Source organism: Pseudopipra pipra, chromosome W (genome assembly GCF_036250125.1).
Source record: "Pseudopipra pipra isolate bDixPip1 chromosome W, bDixPip1.hap1, whole genome shotgun sequence".
Lineage (NCBI taxonomy): Eukaryota > Metazoa > Chordata > Aves > Passeriformes > Pipridae > Pseudopipra > Pseudopipra pipra.
The window spans coordinates 24,853,206-24,875,869 of NC_087580.1; the positions used below are offsets into that span (position 1 = coordinate 24,853,206).

General features: G+C 51.3%; 2 protein-coding genes across 2 annotated transcripts; both read right to left on the bottom strand.

Annotated features, from left to right (window-relative positions):
* Positions 1 to 2,338: 2,338 nt before the first annotated feature.
* LOC135406390 (olfactory receptor 14C36-like) lies at positions 2,339 to 3,544 on the bottom strand. Its single transcript, XM_064640789.1, has one exon. It carries the CDS (start codon positions 3,491 to 3,493, stop codon positions 2,339 to 2,341), a length of 1,155 nt encoding a protein of 384 aa, XP_064496859.1. The 5' UTR covers positions 3,494 to 3,544.
* A 14,841-nt stretch (positions 3,545 to 18,385) lies between these two features.
* LOC135405288 (zinc finger protein 3-like) lies at positions 18,386 to 22,407 on the bottom strand. The gene is made up of 5 exons (XM_064639953.1): positions 22,197 to 22,407; positions 21,844 to 21,922; positions 21,219 to 21,655; positions 20,048 to 20,126; positions 18,386 to 19,859 (listed from the first exon to the last, which is right to left on the bottom strand). The coding sequence occupies exons 2-5, from the start codon at positions 21,893 to 21,895 to the stop codon at positions 19,105 to 19,107; spliced, it is 1,323 nt and encodes a 440-aa protein (XP_064496023.1). The 5' UTR covers positions 21,896 to 21,922; positions 22,197 to 22,407; the 3' UTR covers positions 18,386 to 19,104.
* Between the last annotated feature and the right edge of the window lie 257 nt (positions 22,408 to 22,664).

Genomic DNA, 22,664 nt, shown 5'->3' on the forward strand with positions numbered 1-22,664 from the left:
GGCTCTCAGGGCTGGGGGTTGGCTTTTGGCTGCCAGGTGCCCACCAAGGCTCTCCCACTCCTCCTTCTTCTCCACTCCCTTTGGTGCCTGCAGGGTTGTTTCTCCCACATTTCTCTCACTCCTCTCTGGGTTACAGCACCCTGGATTTTATCCTTTTTCCAAAGGGTTATCACACAGGTGCCTCTGGAATTGCTTTTTGGCTCAGCTTTGGGCACTGGCTGGTCCATTTTGGAGCCACCTGAAACTGGCTCACTCTGACACAGAGTCAACTCTTGATCTCCTCTTCCCTAAGGGAAACCTGCAGCCCCCTTACTGCTACCAAACCTGATGCACAGGGTCATTCAAGTGCCCAGGAATACAGGAGGTCATTGATCCCATTATTCCTCAGGCAGGTTAAACAAGACTTTGTCCTCTTCCTGTCCCTGACTGCAGGTTCTTTGTGTCAGAGCAGACCTGGGCTGGACCTCAGCCGTGCTTTGCTCCAGAGCCTGCTGGGGTGGGGGCAGATGGCAATGGAAGAGTTGGGTTGGACTGGATGATCCTTGTGGGTCCCTTCCACCTCAGCATATTCTGTCATTCTGTGTTTGTTTGGGTTTGCCTTGATTGTGTTTGGTCTTTTTCCCTCCTTTTGATTTTCCTTTCCTCTGATCCATGAGTTTTTTCTTCATTGTCTTGGGCCTTGCTGGGCACTTGATGGCAGGACAAGTTTATCCAACTCAGTCATCTTGACCACATTTTTTGTACAAATCACCATTAACTGGATGAGGTTTCTCACAGACTTGCTGCAACTTGGCCTCATCCACAAAGGAGTGGAAAGTGCATTTCATCCCATCATCCAGAGACATAATAAAGATGTTCCAGAGGAATTGTCAAGGGCTGGTCTCTGATGGATGTCACCTGGGAGTTGCTGCCAAGAGGAATTTGTTCCATGACTTTTGACCCTCATCAGTCATTCAACTTCCCACCCACCACATGGTTCACTTGTCCAGTCCAGCTCTCACCAGTCTGGCTCTAAGGAGATCACAGGAGACCATGTCCAGGGCCTTGCTGAAGTCTGGGCACCCTTCTTTTCCCTCCCACAGGGGTTCTGTAATCCCTGCCTTGTCCTTCCCATGCCTGGGAATGGCTGCAGGAGGACTTGCCCTATCCCCTTCCCTGCTGATCCTGAGCAGTCTGGAACTCTCCCAACCCTCCTTGCTGCCCTGTTTGCAGACTGCTTCCATGTCTGCCTTTGCAGCCCACCCCTGGCTCTGGTACAGCCCTCCCTGAAATGGGGAGGCACAAGGGGAGTTCACTGTGGGTCAGACAAGTCACTGACCAGAGTCCTTTCTCTGTTCCTGCTGCATCCCCTGGGGCTGCAGAACTCTCCTTTACCAGTTCACAGGCAGATTTAGGACTTGATCTCTGGGTAACTCCACCCTGGGCAGGATTCTGCTCCAGGGCTCCATTCCCTGCTGATTGGATGGGACGGGCTGTCCCTGCAGATCCTCTGTGCTCTCCTGCACTTCCTGAGTTCCTACAGACAAGTCCTCACCTGCCATCAGAGCCCTCACAAGCTGCAGAGCCCCAGGCAGGTGACTTGGAGACCATTTGCCATCAGCCACCAGCACAGAACATCTGACCCAGCCCTCAGTTTCTCAAGTACCCCAGTGAGTCACTTCTCTCACTGCAGGGACTGAATGGGGAAAGAAGCAAAGCAAGTGAGACTTTGGAGAGTCTATTCCTTGGCCCTGTTCTTTACACCAACCTTTAAAAAGAACAGAGTCTTCAGGAACTGCCTGGGGGAACCATCTTTCCTGATGGAAATGATGTTAAGGAGCCCATCTCTGTCCCAGCAGTGCCCAGGGCCTGTCCCTGCCCATGGTCACAGGACTGATACAGAGCAGGGACTGAGCTGCCAGAGCACTCAGGCCTTGGGCAAGGAGCAGAAAGGGGAGGGAGGCAGTGGGAAAAGAGCACCTCTGAAAAGGCCAAGAGCTGCTGCTCCCTGGCAGTGCTCCTGTACCAGGACTCTTTACCCCTTCTCCTCTGCACACAGGCACTGCCCTCCAACCTCAGGGAAATTCTTAGAGGGAGAATCTGGAAAAAAAAATTCAAGTCCTTTATTCTACTCAGAGATTGTGATTCCTCATGTACAGAATAACAAAGGCAGGATGTTTGACAAAGAAGTTGGTGCAGGAACTTTTACTTTGTTTAAATGCACACAGAGAATGATTCCTCACTTCCACAATTGTGGATCAAAACAAAGAGGTATGAGATGAATAATAAATTTCTGTGTTAACAACATTAAAAGAGGAAAAAATGTAGGAAAACTCCCCCACTGCCACTTTTAAAAGATTTAGAAAGCAGGCTGGGCCAGTAAAGGGTCACAGAATGAGTGTTCTGCAGAAGAGAGGCAGGTTGTTACTCCTGAAAAGCATCTGATCATCATTTTCCTCATGGCATCCTTGAGCTCCTGGTTCCTCAGGCTGTAGATGAGGGGGTTCAGTGCTGGAGGCACCACCGAGTACGGAACTGACACAATCAGATCTAGGGATGGGGAGGAGATGGAGGGAGGCTTCAGGTAGGCAAATGTGGCAGTGCTGACAAACAGGGAGACCACAGCCAGATGAGGGAGGCACGTAGAAAAGGCTTTGTGCCGTCCCTGCTCAGAGGGGATCTTCAGCACAGCCCTGAAGATCTGCACATAGGACAAAACAATGAAAATGAAACAACCAAATGTTAAACAGGCACTAAACAGTAAAAGTTCCCTGGCGTAGGATTTGGAGCATGAGAGCTTGAGAATCTGGGGAACCTCACAGGAGAACTGGCCCAAGACATTGCCCTGGCACAGGGGCAGGGAAAATATATTGGCTGTGTGCAGCAGAGCACTGAGAAACCCAGCGGCCCAGGCATCTGCTGCCATGTGGGCACAAGCTCTGCTGCCCAGGAGGGTCCCGTAGTGCAGGGGTTTGCAGATGGCAACGTAGCGGTCGTAGCACATGATGGTGAGGAGGGAAAACTCTGTTCCAAGGAAGAAGAAGAGCAGAAAGACCTGTGCAGCACATCCCATGTAGGAGATGGTTGTGGTGCTATGGAGGGAATTGTGCATGGCTTTGGGGACAGTGGTGCAGATGCAGCCCAGGTCTGTGAGGGAGAGGTTGAGCAGGAAGAAGCCCATGGGGGTGTGCAGGTGGTGGTCGCAGGCTACAGCGCTGAGGATGAGGCTGTTGGCCAGGAGGGCAGCCAGGGAGATGACCAGGAAGAGCCAGAAGTGCAGGAGCTGCAGCTCCTGCCTGTCTGTGAATGCCAGGAGGAGGAACTGGATGAGGGAGCTGCTGTTGGACATTTGCTGTTCCTTAGGACAGGGTCTGTTCAGAAAAGGAAAGCACAGGGAACAATTAAGACAGCCCCCTCTCAGCAAAGCCAGGGCAGTTTTCAGGGAAATCCCCTCCAAGTAAAGGCTCTGAGGGTGCTTTCTGAGGGTGCTGTGACGAGCAGGAGCTCTGGCCATGTGCTGCCAAGGACTCAGCTTTGCTCTGCTGCAGTGCAGACATGGAGCTGGTTTGGGACAGCTCTCGTGATTACAGGGAATGTCACATGGAATGCAGCTTTGATGGAAAAGTTCAATTCCTGTTCTGTTGTCTTGGAGCAATTTGGGCTGCAGAAGAGAGGCACAGAGTATCCTTAAAATCATTTTGACTGGTTTTTTTGGTTACAGTCATAACACCTGTGGGGTGTTTTTTTAGGGGCTAATTTTTCTGATGACCAATCTGAAGAGTGTTGAGACAGGACAGACAGAAGGGTTGAGCTCTTCATTGCTTATTGCAGAGCCAGGAGAGCTGCAGTGCCTCTCAGTCTGTTTCCCGTCTGCCCTGCACTTTCCCTTGGGCTGCCTTGAAGATGACTTCACACACAGACTCATCTTTAAAAACCCCACCAAGATCTGTGCTGAGAGCAGGGCAGCGCTGCTTGAAAGGGCAGCTCTGTGAAGTGTCCCCTGTGCCAGCCCAGAGGTTCAGCTGTGCTGGACAGAGCAGGACAGGAGCCCTCCGGCAGGGAAGCCAAGGGTTGGGACGGGAGAGTGCCCACCTGTGGGAGGTGTGTCTGGAGGCACAAGGGATGTGCCAGGGCGATGGGCCCGAGAGGACATGTGCAGTCACATATAACTCTATTGGCTGAAGAAGTCACATGGTACACAGGGATATAAGAGTGGGAATTTTGAATAAAGTTCTCTTTGTTTCACCACCCACGAGGAGTTCATTCATTTCCTTGTTATACAAGGGTCCCCTGCTACATATGGCAATCCGAAAGGGACATTTTTAGCTTATATTAAGCGAGATATTTATCCTGAATCAGGAAATCAGCTGGTGACTCCAGGATCATCTCGGTTTTTCGGAGACGGGAGTCTTGACCACAAAAAACCTTGACGTCAATAAACCGTGCTCTTAGTGGCATCTAAGAGACGGACAGTTAGTTTAGCGAGCTCAAAAAATATTAGGATAGTGCACGGAAGAAGAGAAGAAAGAAGTTGAAGAAGAAACCGAGAGGTCAAAGCAGCCACCAGAGAGAGCGGAGAGGGTCAATGCAACATCAAAAGCGGTGAGTCTGACTGGGACACATTCCGCATGCCCAAGACTGCTCCCTGGGCGAAAGCGTGCCTGCAGCTTGGAGAACTGGGCCGCAGAGCACCTTAAGATCGTCAGGGAAAAGCCTGTCAGTCCCCTGAGTGTCGGTCATCTGGTAAAGCGGCTCTCCGCTACCGACTGCTGTGGACCATGTGCAAGAAGCGGCTTGCCGCTGCCGCGTCCTAGCAACCCCAGCCACCGTTGACCCCCGCGGAGTCCCCGTTCCAGTTTTCTGTCCAGCAGAAACTGGCCGCGGCTCCCCGCCTGCTCGCCACCGCTGACTGTCCCTGCGGCGTGCTTAAAAAGCACTGCCGGAAAAAAAGCCCTGCGCTGCATTCAAACCGCGCGGGCTTTACCGAGGCGCCGTGCCGCGCCTTCCAATACAGTGCGCCCCGATCCCCGCGCCGCCCATCGAACCACGGGAGCCCCCGGAGCCGCCACTGCTGCCGCCTGCGCGGGTCGCGCCCCGTGCCCCGTCGCCGCCGCCTCTGCGGACGCTGCGCTCACCGGAGACAGAGTTGGACCCACGCCGAGCCGCCACCACGTGACTGAGAAGCCGCCGCCATCGCCGCCACTTCGTTTGCCGCTTTGCAGCCCGCGCACGCCGATTGCCGCAGCCCCAAGCCGCAGCTTCTACAGCCAGCCCCCGCGCCCGTCGCTACAGCTGCCCATGCCTGCCGCTGCTCTGCGCTGCCGCTTGCTGCCTGCACCGGGACATCAGCCGCCGCCGCCGGGTCTCCACAGCCCAGCCGACAGAGAGCCAACACAAATCACCAAACCAACAGACCCTCTTCAGCAGCGCACGCTAGCAACGCAGAGACCCAAAGGTAACATGGGAAACTTCTTCCCCACCGAACTATCATGGGACACAGAAGCACTGGCTGCTCTGCTGAATCCTTATTACGTTCAGGTTACAAGGGCTGAATTATCAGAGTTGGTGCGACTCATTAAGGCAGCCGTACCAGAACTACCTCTGGTTGAAGCCCTCAACATTCACATATGGGACAAAATAGGCAATCTTATCAAACTCAAGGCTCAGGGAGGAGACTCCCAAGCAAACCATTCTTACCCAGCCTGGCAAGCTATAATGACTGCATTAAGCAGATCCCATAAAAGAACGACGAACTCATACACCCCCACTCATGCTGCAACCAGCAGCCCCACTTTTACGCGCCGCAGTTTAAACACACAAAGCGCGGCGGGGGGAGGGAGTGGAGCCGTTCACAATTCAACTTCGGGGAAGGGAACCGGGAGCCCAAGGGACATGGACCGGCGGGAGGGAGCGGGGCCCCAGATGCGAGGTTCCAGTCAGTGGGACAGCAGCAGGGGGTCCCGTGACGGGAGTGGGGGGGGCTAACCCAGCTTACTTGCCAACCCATCCCGCGCATGAACGCCGAGCACACGCCCAGGGGTGGGCACCACCATCTCGCCCGCCACGCGATACGGACACCGACCCGTCCTTCCCCGCCCCTGCGCCGTACTCCCCACCCACCACCGCCCACCCACAGGCAGCCGCTTTCGCCGAAGCTGCGGGGGGGGGGGAATGGGAGGAATGGGGGGAGGAGGAGGGGGATTTCGGGATAGCTCCGCCTGCAAGGGATGAAGTGACATACCGAGAGGGTACAATTGATAGATGGGCTTTATGCAGAGAAGAGTCATTGCGTACTGGGGACTTACAAGTTATACAAGCATGTCCAGTAATTATCGGTCCACGTCAAAGCCGCAGGTTCCAACCATTGCCACATGAACTAACCAAAGAACTGAGACAGCTAATAAGGGAAACTGGTGTATCATCCCCTAACACGCTTGCATTTTTAGAGTCGCTGAGTTCCACATACATCTTCATGCCTCATGACTGGAGAACCCTGTTACAAATAAGCCTCCCTAACACACAGTACAATGTATGGCTGAACGATTTTAGAGAAATCTGTTCCGCTTATTCTAATGACCCACAAGCAGGGGTATCAGCACACCAACTCACAGGGGATGGGAATTATCGTTCCATAGATGCACAAACCCAGTACAATAGAGAAGTATACGAAGTCATAGCAAAACATGCCATGCGGGCAATGAGAAAACTACCCACATCAGACAGAGACACAAACTTGTCATTTACAAAAATAATGCAGGGCCCAACAGAACCTTACACACAATTCCTAGATCGGCTGCAATCTGCTCTGGATAGGCAGATTGAAAATGAGGAAGCCAGAGAAATCCTTAGCAGAAGACTGGCTTTCGAAAATGCTAATGTTGATTGTAAAAGAGTTCTGCAAACCCTTCCTAAAAGGGAAACTTGTAGCATCTCAGAATTAGTTCGTGCCTGCCAAGGGGTGAGTTCTTTAACACACCAAACAGATTTACTAGCAGTAGCACTGAGTACTCAGTTAAGAACACAGCAGGGGGCCAGACCCAGAGAAGGTTGCTTCATTTGTGGGGCCCCCGACCACTTCCAAAGGGACTGCCCTCAGAAACCTCTAGCAGTGGCACCTCGAAAGCAACCCAAAGCAAGGAGGATGCCAAAAAACTGGAGGCGAGGGGCGCTGTCGCACGCCCCGGTACAGCAATCACATGCGACACAAGGGAACAGGCTGGCGATTTGCGCCCCCCCAGCTCAGCCAGCGCTCTGTGCCCCTCCACCCCAGCCAGCGCTGGGCTGGACTTATCCAACAGGGACACAGTCTTCATAACTTCCACTGAGGTAGTGCTAATCCCGACTGGGTGTTGGGGTCCCCTTAATCCAGGGGTACATGCACTGCTGATTGGAAGATCCTCCACCACCAAAATGGGTTTGTTTGTGCTGCCAGGTGTAATAGATTCAGATTCTCATAGTGAGATTCTAATAATGGCTTGGACCCCTTCACCCCCCTGCTTCATCCCGAAAGGACAGAAGCTTGCTCAGTTAATCCCCTTCTACAGTGCGTCGCCTGCAGGGGAGGGGGGGAGGGAGCGGGGTTCAGGGGCCTTTGGCAGCACGGGACACCCACAAGTTTACTGGGCAGCAGCCATCACAGCCACACAGCCGCTCATGACGTGCCAGGTTAATGGGCACCGATTTACAGGCCTTTTGGACTCGGGAGCCGATGTCTCCATCATAAAGGACTCCGAATGGCCACTTGACTGGCCTACTGTTTGCCCAGCTGCAACCATTCAAGGGGTAGGAGGTACACAAAGACCCAGACAGAGTGCTCAAGTACTCACTGTCTTGGGACCAGAGGGACAATTAGCAAAGGTAGCTCCATTCATAGCCCCAATCCCTTGCTCTCTGTGGGGACGTGATATACTTTCACAGTTTGGCACAGTAATGCAAATATCTCCTGCAAGCAGCCAGGTTTTTCAATAGGGGCCATTGGTCAGCCGTCCCAAGCACTGATTAAGCTGGTCTGGAAAAGTGACCAGCCGGTCTGGGTAGACCAGTGGCCCATGAAAAAAGAAAGGCTTGAACATTTAAAAATGCTTGTAAAGGAACAATTAGAAGCAGGACACATTGTGCCAACAAATAGTCCCTGGAACACTCCTGTATTTTGCATTCCCAAAAAAACTGGCAAATGGAGGATGATTCAGGATCTCAGGGCAGTAAACGCAGTCATTGAGTCTATGGGGGCATTGCAACCAGGATTACCCTCACCTGCGATGCTCCCAGCGAACTGGCCTCTGACAATAATTGATTTAAAGGATTGCTTTTTTACCATATTCCTGCACCCCGAGGATGCCCCAAGGTTTGCATTTTCCATCCCAGCATTAAACAGCCTATGCAAAGATATCACTGGGTTGTTCTCCCTCAGGGGATGAAGAACAGTCCAACCATATGCCAAACAGTAGTTGCAAATGCTATTCAACCCATCAGAAAGCGTTTCCCCTCTGCAATAATATACCAATACATGGATGATATTTTAATAAGCATGGCCACAGAAAATGAACTGCAAATTGTTGTTACTGCCTTGACTGATGCTGTCCAAGAAGCAGGCTTACAGGTTGCAGCAGAGAAAATCCAGCGATCGCAGCCCTGGAGCTATCTTGGATGGAGAATCACGCAGCAACAGATTTCCCCACAGCCACTGCAACTCGAGGTAAAGGACACTTTAACCTTAAATGAGTTGCAAAAACTCCTGGGAGCTATTAATTGGTTAAGGCCTATTCTAGGCTTAACCACAGAGGAGCTACACCCTCTCTTTGTGTTACTAAAGGGGGACTCTGATCTAACGTCTAACAGGGCTCTGACAGCAGAGGCCAAACAGGCTTTAGACATTTGTGCCAAGGCGATAGAATCTAGGCAGAGCAGAAGGAGAGATCCTGAACTGCAAATCTGCCTGGCCTTAGTTCCCAGCAGGTATCAGCCATTTGCAGTCTTGTTTCAGTGGGACCAGACTGAAAAGGACCCACTGCTGGTTCTAGAATGGCTATTTCTGCCCCACACCCCACCTAAAACTGTATGGACAATTAATGAAATGTTTGCTAAGCTTGTTATTAAAGGCAGAGCTCGACTACAGGAACTGGATGGAAGGGATCCAGCGGTCATCTACATTCCAGCCACGAAGGACAATTTAGCTTGGATGCTGGCTGAGGACGCCGAGTTCCAAGCTGCCTTAGCAGGTTTTGATGGTAACATTTCAGTTAACCTCCCTAAGCACAAACTTTGGGCAGAAATCGGTAATTTCCCTTTAAGAACCACGACTAGATGCAGAAGTGAGCCAATAAAAGGCCTCACAGTTTTTACAGATGCATCTGGACGATCACAGAAAGCTGCAGTGACTTGGATAAATCCTGATACAGGACAATGGGAACAAAAAGTACAGACCATGAACCAATGCTCTGTACAGGTTCTGGAACTGGCTGCTATTCGTATTGCCTTGGAAAAGTTTTCTGAACAACCTGTTAATATTGTCACTGATTCTTGTTATGCTGCAGGGTTAGTTTCACGTCGAGAATGTTCATTTCTTCGGGATGTTTCTAACCCTCATTTGTTGTTTGAAATGCGTTGTATTTGGTTCCTTGTCAATCACAGAAGGTTTGATTTCTATATAATGCACATCAGGTCTCACACTGATATGCCAGGGCCAATAGCTGAAGGGAACCGGGAAGCTGACAAAGCAGCAATGTTCAACACAGTACCTAGGACCCTTGAGCAAGCAAAATTGTCCCATTCATTTTTCCACCAAAATGCACACTCTCTAAAGAGACAATTCAAAATTACAATTAATCAGGCTCGAGATATCATATTGACTTGTCCAGACCGTCAAAAAATCACCCCTATGCCATCTCAGGAAGGTGCTAACCCCAGGGGGTTAGTATCCAATGAAATATGGCAATCAGATATTACACATATCCCAGAATTTGGTCCCTTGAAATATGTACATGTAACTGTAGACACACATTCACAGTACATCACTGCTACAGCACACACAGGTGAGAAAGCCAAGGATGTAATAAGACACTGGCTAAGCTGTTTTGCTACCCTTGGCACTCCAAAACAGATAAAAAGTGATAATGGACCAGCATATGTCTCTGAAAAGGTAAGGAATTTCCTATCAGAATGGGGAATTTCACATATTACAGGAATCCCACACTCACCTACGGGACAAGCAATTGTAGAAAGGGCACATCGCACACTGAAAGAGATGCTAATAAAACAAAGAGGGGGGGAGAAGCTATGTAGTCCACAAGAACGTTTGTGGAAAGCCACATATGTTATCAATTTTTTAAATTGTGACAGTGCTGAAAGAAGCAGATATGAGAAGCAGCACAAATCTCAGGTGTTTGCCTCTCCCAGGCCGTTAGTCATGGTAAAAGATTTGATTTCAGGACAGTGGACAGGACCTTTAGATCTTATGACTTGGGGGAGAGGTTACGCTTGTGTGGCAACAGGAAAAGAACTGAAGTGGATTCCCTCCAGGTGTGTAAAGCCCTATTTGGATACACAATCACAGCTGCAGGAACCAGATAACGCAGAAGTTTAAAAAGAGTTATGTTATGTTTCAGTTTATATTAATGACCAATGTGGTGACAAGCAATCTACAAATATTGGTGTGTGTATGTGTGTGCGTGAATGATGACGGCCGTCGTGTGTGAGTTGAGTGAATGAATAAGAGAATTGTGTGACTGGAAAACATAAAAACACAGAACACCTCACAAAACCACATTACCTACACCACAAGGTCACTGAAAGAATTGAGTTTTGATATGCTTAGCCTGTTTCTTGAATAAAGTTTGAAATCCCCAGTTATTAAAAAACCCTTAGGTTAATAAAAGTTATAATTTACACACAGTTGGGTTAAAGGCCCCAAGTTAATAAAATAGTCATCCAAGTTGCACTACCCTATAGGAATATAAGGTTTTAAAAGGTTTATATTAGAGTTAAGAAACTGAGCAAAGCAATGTGCTGGGTCGCTGCGAAGCTTGGTAGTTTACAATGTTCTGGTTGTTTACACTGTTTTTGCACTGTTTTTTGTGACTTCTTTAGGATATTTGAGAGAGGGGATGTATGGGAGGCGTGTCTGGATGCACAAGGGATGTGCCAGGGCGATGGGCCCGAGGGAACATATAACTCTATTGGTTGAAGAAGTCACAGGGTACACAGGGATATAAGAGTGGGAATTTTGAATAAAGTTCTCTTTGTTTCACCACCCACGAGGAGTTCATTCATTTCCTTGTTATACAAGGGTCCCCTGCTACACCCACCCCCAAGGGAAGGCTCAGCACTGTCCAGGATCCTGTGCTCATTTGTGATCCTGCCTGAAATATTCATCTCTGAGAGTAAAAGAGTTTGAATTTCAGTGCAGCCTCCTGAACGGAGAGAACAATGTCTATGCTACAATGCCTAAGTAGGAAACACCCATCAGGACTAATTCCTTTCCTGTAGCCTCTGTCTTTTCTGAGCTTTCAAGAAATTCTCCATTCAATATGGTGTAGTGGTCTGGAGCTGTGAGCTGGTCTGACCCTGCAACACCAAGACATGGAAAAGATCCTCCCTCAGCTGCCAGGTTTGCTCCTTGCCCACAGCCCTTCTGCCCCAGCCCTGGCAGCAGCTCTCCGTGCCAGCTGAGAGCTGCCCCTGGCAGGCAGCAGAGTCCCTGCCCAGCACAGCGCCCTGGGCTGCAGGACCCTGCTCTGCCCCACAGCCCTGGGCACCCCTGGCTGCACCCCCGGCTTCACAGCTCTACCAAAGTGCCCCAAAACAGCCCCTGCTCACCCATCCCATCAGCTGGGGCTGGGCCAGCTTTAGGAGATGCCTCCAGGAGCTGCCCCTGCACTGCCCTGCAGCCACAGACTCACCATATGCAGCCCTGCCAAGATTCCTCCTGCAGGGAGCTCTCAGCCATCCTGCCAGTGCTGAGCCCCTTGAAGCTGTGTGTGTGCCCTGCTGGTGTCCCTGAGCTGCCCTGGCAGTGCCCTCAGCCCTGCTGGGCTGTGCAGAGGAGCTGCTCCTGGGCAGAGCTGTCTCTTTGAAGCTCTTCTTGCTTGCCAGGAGCTCCCTGTGTGCCAGGAGCCCGGCCCAGCTCAGCAGCACAGCAACAGCCCCAGGCATTTAATGACCCTCAGGGGGTTTGATGTTGTTTACATGAGACTCAGTCCCTGAGAGAAAATTCAAACAACTTCTCAAGAACTCAAAATGAGATTGAAACACTGAAGTTTCTTGTAGTGCTAATGAATCTCACTGAGGGACACAACTGAGAACGTGTCCCCAGGTTCCAGTTAGAGCAAAAAACTGCAGACAGTGATGACAAGGATGGACAAGCACAGGAAAGGTGGCTCTGATGCTGAATAAACACTGACTACTTTACTTAATCCTACAGGCCAAGCCCTGACCCCCAGCCCCTGGGAAGGCAGATCCTGTCCCTGCCTCATTCCTCGGGGCTCTTCCTGGGGCACTGGGATGTGGGATGTGCAATGCCAAGGGCAGGACCATGGGGTGGCACCTGCCAGGCTGCTGAGCAGGGACAAGGAGGCCATGAGGCCCCAGGGCTGCAAGGGCCACTCCCCTCCTCCTGGCATCAGGGGCACAGACAGCAGCCATGGCCAAAGGCCTGCAGAAGGTGGCTCTGTCAGGGCCTTTCAGCTTCTCCCCATCCCTGTCTCCTCTCCAGCCCAGGCTGTCCTACGGTGTCCATGCCCTGCCCCTTTCCCTGCAGGCTGTCGTCATCCCCCCGGCTGCCCCACCTGGCTGGCACCTTCCTGCACTGACATCTCTGCGTCCTCCCTGGCTCTTCCTGCACACACAAAGCCTTGGGCTCATCCAGACTCCTGCTTTGTGACATATTGCACCACAACACTGACCTTGGAGGGAAATTTCTGACTTCTTGTCCCCAGTCTAGGCCACCCCAGCTGCCCTTGGTGGCACTAGTTCTTTCTTAGGCTGTTTTCTGACAGGAAGAAAAGCTCCACCAGCTCTGACACCCCCCTTCCAGACCTCTCAGGCTACTCCTCTACTGTCCTCAATCTTTGCACCACTGACCCCTGAGTCCTCAGCCTCTATATACGGGTCATGTGCTTGAGACTCCAAATTCCTTCCTGGGAGATCTCTGGGACCTCTCCAAGCTTTCTGAAGATGACAATAGATTGCTCTTATCCCAGGAAACACAGAGGGACACTTTTTTCCAAGGGTTGTCTTGGCAGAATGAGGCACAATCTCTTTAAACTTTCTGGGACAAGGGAGCTCTGAGCTCTGGGTATGGAGGGAGGTCCAAGTGCCAACCACTGGAGTGGGAGCTACAAATCATCAGGTCTTGTGTTCTTTGGAGGGCCAGACACTGGTGAGACTGCTGTGTGTGTGCACATGAAATGACTTGAAGGGCACATTGAACTGTCTCAAAACACTGTCAAAGCAGGAAAATCCCATAAGGCGCCACAACACATAAGCACTGGTGGCAAAGAGGAAGGCCTTTAATTCCAAGGCCTAAAGGGAGGTGAAGCTTTGGAAGTAGCCCCCAGGACAGAATTGCACTGTGCAGACTGTGGGAAAGAGCAGACAGCCCCAACAGGAAGCCAGGGCTGGTAAGGCAGGTCTGGGGAACCCATCCAGACAAAGATTCCCACCTGCAGACTGGAAGCACACTGGGAAAACTCCCACTGTGGCAAGCTGTGGGAAAGGAAGCAAGTCCTTGTAGACGTGCCAGCCCAAGCTGTGGGAACAGCATCTACCCCCTAAATACCTGGGGCTTGGGCTGTATAAAAGTGATAGCCCAGAAGCACAACTTGGGGACCCTCCACCGAGCAGAGCAGGGTGAAGAAGGACCGGTGGGAGCCTCAGGGATCTACATGGTGTGATACATTTACTTCATCTCTGTCTCTCTCTCACTGGCTTCCCATCACCCCTTCTTCTCTCTCTTTCCATTTCTTTCTTTCTCTCTCCCTCATCTTTACTGTTAAATCAAACCTGGACTGCTGACTTTGGCACATGGTCTCCTTTGCAGCTGAATGTGGGCAAAGGCGTCTTTTAATAATGGGAACCTGAGAGTATCCTTGAGGTTTTACAGTGTGGGAATGGCCACAAGATCCATGAGGTTCCACAGAGTCACAGGGTCCATTTGGCTTCATAAGGCTCTGTAGTGTGATAATGGACCCTTGATTCCATGGGTTTGCAAAATGTCTCAGGACTCCTTTGGTTCTAGGAGGTCCCACATATCACAGTGGCCCCTTGGTTCCATGAGATTCCGCAGTGTCCCAGGAATCCTTTGGTTCCATGAGGCCCTGCAGTGTCACAGTGACCTAGTAATTCCATGTGGTTCCACATTGTCCCACGGTTCCTTTGGTTGAATGAGGTTCTGCAGTGTCACAGTGGCCCCTTGATTCCATGAGGTTCTGAAAAGTCCCAGGAATCCTTTGGTTCCCGAGGTTCCTCAGTATCACAATGGTCCCCTGATTCTATGAGGTCCCGAAATGTCTCAGGGCTCCCTTGGTTCCATGAGGCTTTTCATGGTACAATGAACCCTTGATTCCATGAGGTTCCACAGTGTCCCAGGGTTCCTCTGATTTCATGAGGCCTTGGATTTTCACAATGACCCCTTGGTTCCAGGAGGTTCCACAGTGTCCTTGCTGGAACACACATGGCTGTAATGTTGTCACCCCTGCAGAGCTGCCTCCAGCTCTGGGCTCCAGCACAGGAAGGACATGGACCTGATGGAGCGAGTGCAGAGGGGAGCAGCAAGGGGATCAGAGAGATGGAGCAGCTCTGCTGTGAGGAAAGGCTGAGAGAATTAGGATTGTTCAGGTTGGAGAAAAGAAGGTTTTGGGGTGACCTAACTGTGGCCTTCCAGAGCCTGAAGGGAGCCAATAAGAAGGATGGAGAGAGACTTTGGACAAGGGCCTGGAGTGACAGGACAAGGGGGAATGGTTTCACACTGAGAGAGGGCAGGGTTAGATGGGATATTAAAAAGAAATTCTTTATGGGGAGAGTGGTGAGGCCCTGGCACAGGTTGCTCAGAGAAGTTCTGGCTGCCCCAGCCCTGGAAGTGTTCAAGGCCAGGCTGGATGGGTCTCAGAAAAACCTGGTGTAGTGTCAGGGGATTGGAAGAAGTTGGTCTTCAAGGTCCCTTCCCACTCAAACCATTCCATGATTCTGTGACTGGTGGGGGATGTGGTGATCGGAGTCGTCGGGCACAGAGACCCCAAAATGATGGAGTTTTCCTTTCTGAGTGAAGGAAGGAGGGGGCAGCAGAACTGACACCCTGGACTGCTGGTGGTCAGACTTTGTGCTGTCTGGGAGACTGACTGATCTGGGTGTGAGTGCAGATGTGCTGGAGGGCAGGAAGGCTCTGCACAGGGATCTGGACAGGCTGGATCAATAAGGCCAAGTGTCAGGGCCTGCCCTTGGGTCCCAACAACCCCCTGGAACGCTCCAGGCTGGGGCAGAGGGGCTGGAGAGCTGTTCAGCAGGAAGGGACTTGGGGGTGCTGCTTGACAGCGGCTGGATATGAGGCAGAGTGTGCCCAGGGGGGCAAGAAGGCCAAGGGCATCGTGGCCTTTGTGGAGAAGAGTGTGGCCAGCAGGAGCAGAGAACTGATTGCCCCTCTGTGCTGGGCACTGGGGAGGCCCCACCTGGAGTGCTGTGTCCAGTTCTGGCCCCTCAGTGCCAAAAGGCCCTTGAGGGGCTGGAGCGTGTCCAGAGAAGGGAACGGAGCTGGGGAAGGCTCTGGAAAACATGTCTGCTGAGGGACGGCTGAGGGAACTGGGCTTGTTGAGTGTGGAGAAGGGGAGGCCCAGGGGGGACCTCATTGCTCTCTACAAGGCTATTTGTGAAGTGGCTTGTAATTTTTATAATCTGTGTATATAGATACATATGCCTTGTATTTTTGGAAAATAAATCCATTTCATTAAATGTCCCATTTCACCAGTGAGAACCTGCATTAAACTTTGATTGTATTTTGTACTTAATGAGTTTGTAGCATTAATGGTTGGGATATTGTAGAATTCACATTTGACAACAGTAACAGCAGTAACAGGAGACTTCAGGTATTTGTAGAGGAGATTTTTTGGGCCTCTTTCTTGGTTTTGGGAACACAAAGGCTGATGCTTGGCAAAGATAGAATATTGTTATTGTAGTGTAGGTAACATTTTTATGAATTGAAAGACACCTTCTGTGTTTTCAGCAAGTTTGTCAGTAAGAACATTAGGACTGTAGGTGAGATCTGTCTGTACCTTGTTTTCAGACAAACCTGGTTTTGTTTTTCCATTTTTTCTTTAAAGGTTCTCACTGGATATTTTTCTTCCAAAGATTCAGATGACTGGTTGGGTAAAAGTCCTTGAGCAAAATTCTGTGCTGTTTGTGCCAGGTATGTTATACTGTGTTGTGGCTTCCAGCTCTTCCTCAAAACTCTTCCTGACACCTTTCTAGCCCCCAGTCATCTGCTCGAATCTCTAAAACATGTGACTCATGTTCCATTTTTATATTCATCTTCATATGACTCCTGAATCTTTCTGGGTGCATTTTTGTTTGTTTTCTCATTGGGTTGTAAATGAGCTGTTGTCACATTTGTTTTCTCGAGTAAGACTTTGGCCTTTCAGTTACACACCAAGTAATTCTTCCATCCTTTTCTGCTTTATAATCCTTACCTAAAGGAAGGGGCTGAATGTGAAAGCCTTAATTTACTTAATGCAACAGTTTGTCTACAAAAGAAGTTGCTTCAAGCACCAATTGCAAAAGCATCCAAATGTGTGGATCCTGAAAGATCCAGTATTGCCCTCTCTGGTGAGCGTAGATAATGTTTAGTTGAAGCACTGATTTTTATTTTCCATTTTTTTAAGAGAAGAGGAAAAATACTTGAAAACACCAGGAGCTTTATTGAAGTGGACATATTTTGCTCAATGCAAAAAAGTTTATTATTTCAAACTAACACCCAAAAAAGAGTGCATCTGTGAATAAAGTCACATCTTACCGGGAATTCCTCTCTAAATCTGAGAAACCTGGCAAACAGCCTTAGCTAAAAATACCCAAACCTACGTGAGTTGTGCTTTGACTGCTGTGCTTACAGAACATCTGATGTGGTAAAAGCAGAACTAGGGCTGTCCAGGGCACTCATGTTCTGTGCAGTCTCTGACAGGAACTCATGATGGACTTTGCTGGCCAGAAAGGACACGTCTGCTCTTTCCTGCAGTGTCAAAGTTACCAGGGATGTGTCTTTGAGACTAAAACCTTGCTTTAATGGACTTTGAGAGGTAGACCTTGAGGTTTGGTTTGTTCAGAGTCTCATTCTGTCCATTCAGCTCCCTCTGTTGGAGGCAATTCCGTTTCCAGGGGAGGTCACCTCAGTTTTGAAGTTGAAGTCTCAGATTTCACTCTGGAAAACTTGGTCAGTGTGTTGGTGTCTCATGCGTGGGTGTTGTACGTGTTGGATTTCAGTCTCACACTTGAGGAACAGAAGGTTTCAATAGACCTCAAGTGGCTGAAGCCCTGGGTTTGGCTATAAGGACTTGTCTTTCACTACTGTGGTCTTTTAATAGAGCAACAGAGAATTGCAGCAAAAAACTGAAGAGAAAAACTTTGTAAATTTTGTTTCAGAATTGTTGCCTTGAACCTTTGTTCGAGGTTGGGAATGGTTTGTCTCCCTTGGCAGGGAGGGTCAGTACTCTTTGTCATTCTGACATGACTGCCCAGGTCCCTGATTTTATCATGACCAAAATACTGGGCTTGGAAACCAAACCAGGAGCTGGTAGGTAACAGCAGCTTGAAAAATGGGCTGATGCCTAATTGATGTGACAGAAGGAATGAAAGACTCATGACAGCTAAGAAAAAAACTGGGCTTTTCAGTGCCTACCTCAGGTTAGGATGACTGCCTGTGTCTTAGTGGAGGAAGATGTTTTTGTAACTTTATTGAAACTTGTTAGTAAAATGTGCCTGAATTCCTAAGGAAACAACCACTGTGAAATCTTTAAAAAACAAATGTAGATTTCCAAAGTGTAGAAGTTGCTATTAATATTTTGGCCATTCTGTGGCATCTTTTTGATGTATGAATAACTCTGAGAACAAGAAATTCTTAATTATAACACATTATCAGGTCTGTTTACTGCTAATTATTTTACAAGGTTGAGAGAAGAGTTTAAGATGAAAATTGTGGGGTTACTTGCAAAGTTTTTGGTACAACCAATGTGGTTGAACCTGGTGGGGAAATTTGCCCTTAAATTGGTTTTGGCAGATCTCATGAGTGCCTAAGGCAGAGGTCAACCCAACTGGAAAGAGCCTTTCAAGGATGACTAAGATGTAACTAAATTACCTTTTTGAGAGGTGGGGAAAGCTGATGTCAGGAATTAAATTTCCTTATGTTAAGGTTATTAAAAATATACTAATATGTAAATATTAAAATTATTTTAATGGTCTTATTTATGGGGTTTTCACTGTGATTATGTTAGTACTTCTGAGTGTTTGACTGTGACAAAAATGGACAGCTTTGTGGTGTGGGTTTTTTTGTATTTTTCATGTTTTGATACTTTGGTCAAGGCATTAACATTAAAAATCATTCAAAATTTTAATTCATCTTCAAACACCGAAATAGATTTGAAATGAGGTTAATGAGAACAGTGGGAGGGAAAAAAACCCCAAGCCCAAAACCAAAACAACCCCAAAAACTGTTCATTTTTCCATTGTATTTTAAAGAAGGAAGTCTGTAGAGCAGCAGAAAACAGGACATGTGGGCAGGTGTCAAAGTCAGACTGGGGCTTGTTGCACTGGTTCCAGTGCTCTTTGCTTCAGTGTAACTGGTCATTTTGAGATGAGACTGGGGAAACTGGGCTGCCAGGGCAGAGACCACTGGCTGGCCCCACTGGTTTTTGCTGGGCAGTGGGTAATTTCTGCCTCACTTGTCAGAATCAGCCCACGGTTATCAGGGAATGGGGTAGTGGTGAATTTGGCTTTCAGACTAAAATGAGGTTAAACTTACACTTATTCAAAAGAATAAACTGATGTTGGAGTGCAGATACTCAAAATCCCAAAGACCTTTTGAAACCTTTTTTGCGTGTCAGTCCTACAGCCGAAGCTCTTCCTGCAGTTGGGGCACTGCTAGGACTTCCCTTACTGGTGGGTCCGTTGGTGTTTGTTCAAATTAGACCTCTGGCTGAAGCTCTTCCCACACTCCACACACTTGTAGGGCCTCTCCCCGGTGTGGATGCGTTGGTGGATGATGAGGGTGGAGTTCCGCTTGAAGCCCTCCTTGCAGTCAGTGCAGCGGAAGGGCCTCTCATCCGTGTGCGTCCGCTGGTGCTTCAGGAGATGTGAGCTGGTCTGGAACCTCTTCCCACATTCTGAGCACTTGTAGGGTCGTTCCCCAGTGTGAATACGCTGGTGGATGCAGAGGGTGGAGCTGTCCCTGAAGGTCTTCCCACATTCCTCACATGTGTGGGGCCGTTTCCCACTGTGGATGTGCTGGTGTCGGATCAGGCTGGATCTCTGCCTGAAGCTCTTCCCACATTCCCTACACATGTAGGGACGTTCCTCAGTGTGGATGTGCTGGTGGGTAAGGAGGTTGGAGCTCTTCCTGAAGCTCTTCCCACATTCCAAGCACCTGAAGGGTTTCTCTCTGCTGGGAGGCTGCTCAGGGACCACCAGCTCAGAACTCCCCCTCAAGCTGTGGCCGCCTTCCTGGCACAGGTTGGCTCTTTCCTCCTCAGAGCACCCTGGGATGGCTTTGGAGCCCCTCCTGCGGGGGGATCTCCGGCCCTTTTCCTCCCCGCTGCCTTCCTGTGCCGTGGAGCCCTTCAAAACGGCCTCTCCCACCAGGGTCTCATGGGGGGATTTGTCCTCCGGGCTCTCCGTCCTCAGCTCGGGGCCTGGGGCAGGAAGCAAGAAGGACAGGGAGGGGATTTGCCTCCGGCCCACAGGGAAGGCCAAGGACATCCCCCCAACTCCGGCCCCGGCAGGACGGCGGCGCCAGCGGGGTTGTCCTGCAGCCGGGGCCATGCTCGGCTGACAGAGCCAGCACAACACCCGCCCAAAGGGACACTGACTGCCTCCTCACCTGCCTGGGGGGCCCAAGGCATCTTCCTCTTCCTCGCAGCCTCCTCCTCCATCCACCCAAGCTTTGGGAAGGACAAATCCTGATGGGGGGGAAAAACAAGGGCTGAGCGCGTTGGCTTGGGGGTTCCTCCTGCCCAAGTCCATTTCTAGAACTCACCAGGCATCCTGTGTCCATAAAAACCTCCAAAACACCAAGATTCAGCTCAGAAAAACCCAAACCACCAAGTTTCAGGCAAAAACCCCATCAGAAATAGCAAGACGACTTTTGCCCCCCCAAACTGCAAAAAGTTGAGACTCAGCTAAAAAATATTCCAAAATATGAAGATTAGCCCAAAACATCTCTCCCAGAAGTTCCCTCTCTCTGGTGTCTTCCCTCTGGGGTACAGAGAGTCTCCCCTGTCTGGGATGCTGGGAGTTTCACTTAGAGATGCTGGCAGTGCTGGGGGTCCCAAGGCTCCCTTCTCCTCTCTCTCGCTTTCAGGGTGCGACATTCCCTGATATTCCCCCTCTTCAGGTTCTCCACTTTGTTGTCCCAGGGATCCCAGGGGTCCCCACTGTCCAGGTTTCCCCTTCTCCATGCCCCCCGTTTCAGGTTCCCAGGGGTCCCGGGGCTCCTCCCTCTCCGTGCTCCCCCCTCCAGGCTCCCGGGGGTCCCCCAGCTCCAGCATCGCCCCGCTCTGCCCTCCACACTCAGCAGTTCCTGGGCTCCACACCCACCCCCAGCACTCCCAGGGGGCCCCAAAACCCCTGTGTCCCCCCCACCGGCACCGGGCTGACAATGGAGCCGGCGGGGCCTGACCCAGAAACACCAACCCCCACCACAGGAGGGATCCACACAAGGGCCGGCTGTGCCCAAGGCAATCAAACAGCCCCACAGGCGGGGGGACACCAAAGGCTGCCCCAGGGCAACGAGAGCAGGGAGTGGATTGGGCCCCCTGACACATAGGCAGGCTCTGGGTTCAGCCTGATCAGGGGCAATTTGGCACCAACAGCATGGCCCCGACTGCTGGCTCGGCACAGGGGGCCCGAGCTCCCCCCAGTCCAGGTTCTCGCAGCTCCCCCCTCTCTCCAGCCTCCCCCACTCTCCAGGGATCAAGGCATGGGGACACCAAGGCGCCCCCATCGCACACCCGCTCATGCTCTCCCCCCTCCCCTTAGCCCCCCTCTCCCACCGCTTTCCCGGGCTGTTTCCTGGTGTGGATGCGTTGGTGTCGGATCAGGTGGCAGCTCCGGCTAAAGCTCTTCCCACATTCCCCACACGTGTAGGGCCGTTCACCAGTGTGGATGTGCTGGTGTCGGAGCAGGTGGGTGCTCTGCCTGAAGCTCTTCCCACATTCCAAGCACCTGAAGGGTTTCTCTCTGCTGGGAGGCTGCTCAGGGACCACCAAGTCAGAGCTCCCACTCAGGCTCTGGCCACCTTCCTGGCACAGGCTGGCTCTTTCCTCCTCAGAGCACCCTGGGATGGCTTTGGAGCCCCTCCTGCGGGGGGATCTCCGGCCTTTTTCCTCCCCGCTGCCTTCCTGCGCCGGGGAGCCCTTCAAAACGGCCTCTCCCACCAGGGTCTCACGGGGGGATTTGTCCTCCGGGCTCTCCGTCCTCAGCTCGGGGCCTGGGGCAGGAAGCAAGAAGGACAGGGAGGGGATTTGCCTCCGGCCCACAGGGAAGGCCAAGGACATCCCCCCAACTCCGGCCCCGGCAGGACGGCGGCGCCAGCGGGGTTGTCCTGCAGCCGGGGCCATGCTCGGCTGACAGAGCCAGCACAACACCCGCCCAAAGGGACACTGACTTCCTCCTCACCTGCCTGGGGGGCCCAAGGCATCTTCCTCTTCCTCGCAGCCTCCTCCTCCATCCGCCCAAGCTTTGGGAAGGACAAATCCTGATGGGGGGAAAACAAGGGCTGAGTGCATTGGCTTGGGGGTTCCTCCTGCCCAAGTCCATCTCTAGAACTCACCGGGCATCCTGTGACCATAAAAACCTTCAAAACACCAAGATTCAGCCCAGAAAAACCCAAACCTCAGAGATTCAGGCAAAAACCCTCTCAGAAATAGCAAGAAAACCCTCGCCCACCCAAAGTGCAAAAAGTTGAGATTCAGCTAAAAAACTACTCCAAAATATGAAGGTTAACCCAAAGAAATTCTCCCAGGAGTTACCCCTCTCTGGTCTCTTCCCTCTGGTGTTGGGAATTGCTTCCCTTTCTGAGATGCTGGGGGTCCCACTCAGGGATGCTGGGAGTGTTGGGGGTCCCAAGGCTCCCTTCTCCTCTGACCCTCGCCTTCGGGATGCCGAGTTCCCAGACATTCCCCTTCTCCAGGTTCTCCACTTTGTTGTCCCAGGGATCCCAGTGGTCCCCACTGTCCAGGCTTCCCCTTCTCCGCACCCCCCCGTTTCAGGTTCCCAAGGGTCCTGGGGCTCCTCCCTCTCCGTGCTCCCCCCTCCAGGTTCCCGGGGGTCCCCCAGCTCCAGCATCGCCCCGCTCCGCCCTCCACACTTGGCAGCTCCCGGGCTCCACACCCACCCCCGGCACTCCCGGGGGGCCCCAAACCCGCTGTGTCCCCCCCATCAGCACCGGGCTGACAATGGAGCCGGCGGGGCCTGACCCAGCAACACCAATCCCCACC

Coding starts and splice junctions, on each gene's coding strand:
- LOC135406390 (XM_064640789.1), bottom strand. CDS start 3,493: ATGGCCAGAGCTCCTGCTCGTCACAGCACCCTCAGAAAGCACCCTCAG.
- LOC135405288 (XM_064639953.1), bottom strand. CDS start 21,895: ATGGAGGAGGAGGCTGCGAGGAAGAGGAAGATGCCTTGGGCCCCCCAG. Junction 21,656..21,843: donor GCCTTGGGCCCCCCAGGCAG/GTGAGGAGGAAG, acceptor TTCCTGCCCCAG/GCCCCGAGCTGAGGACGGAG. Junction 19,860..20,047: donor GCCTTGGGCCCCCCAGGCAG/GTGAGGAGGCAG, acceptor TTCCTGCCCCAG/GCCCCGAGCTGAGGACGGAG.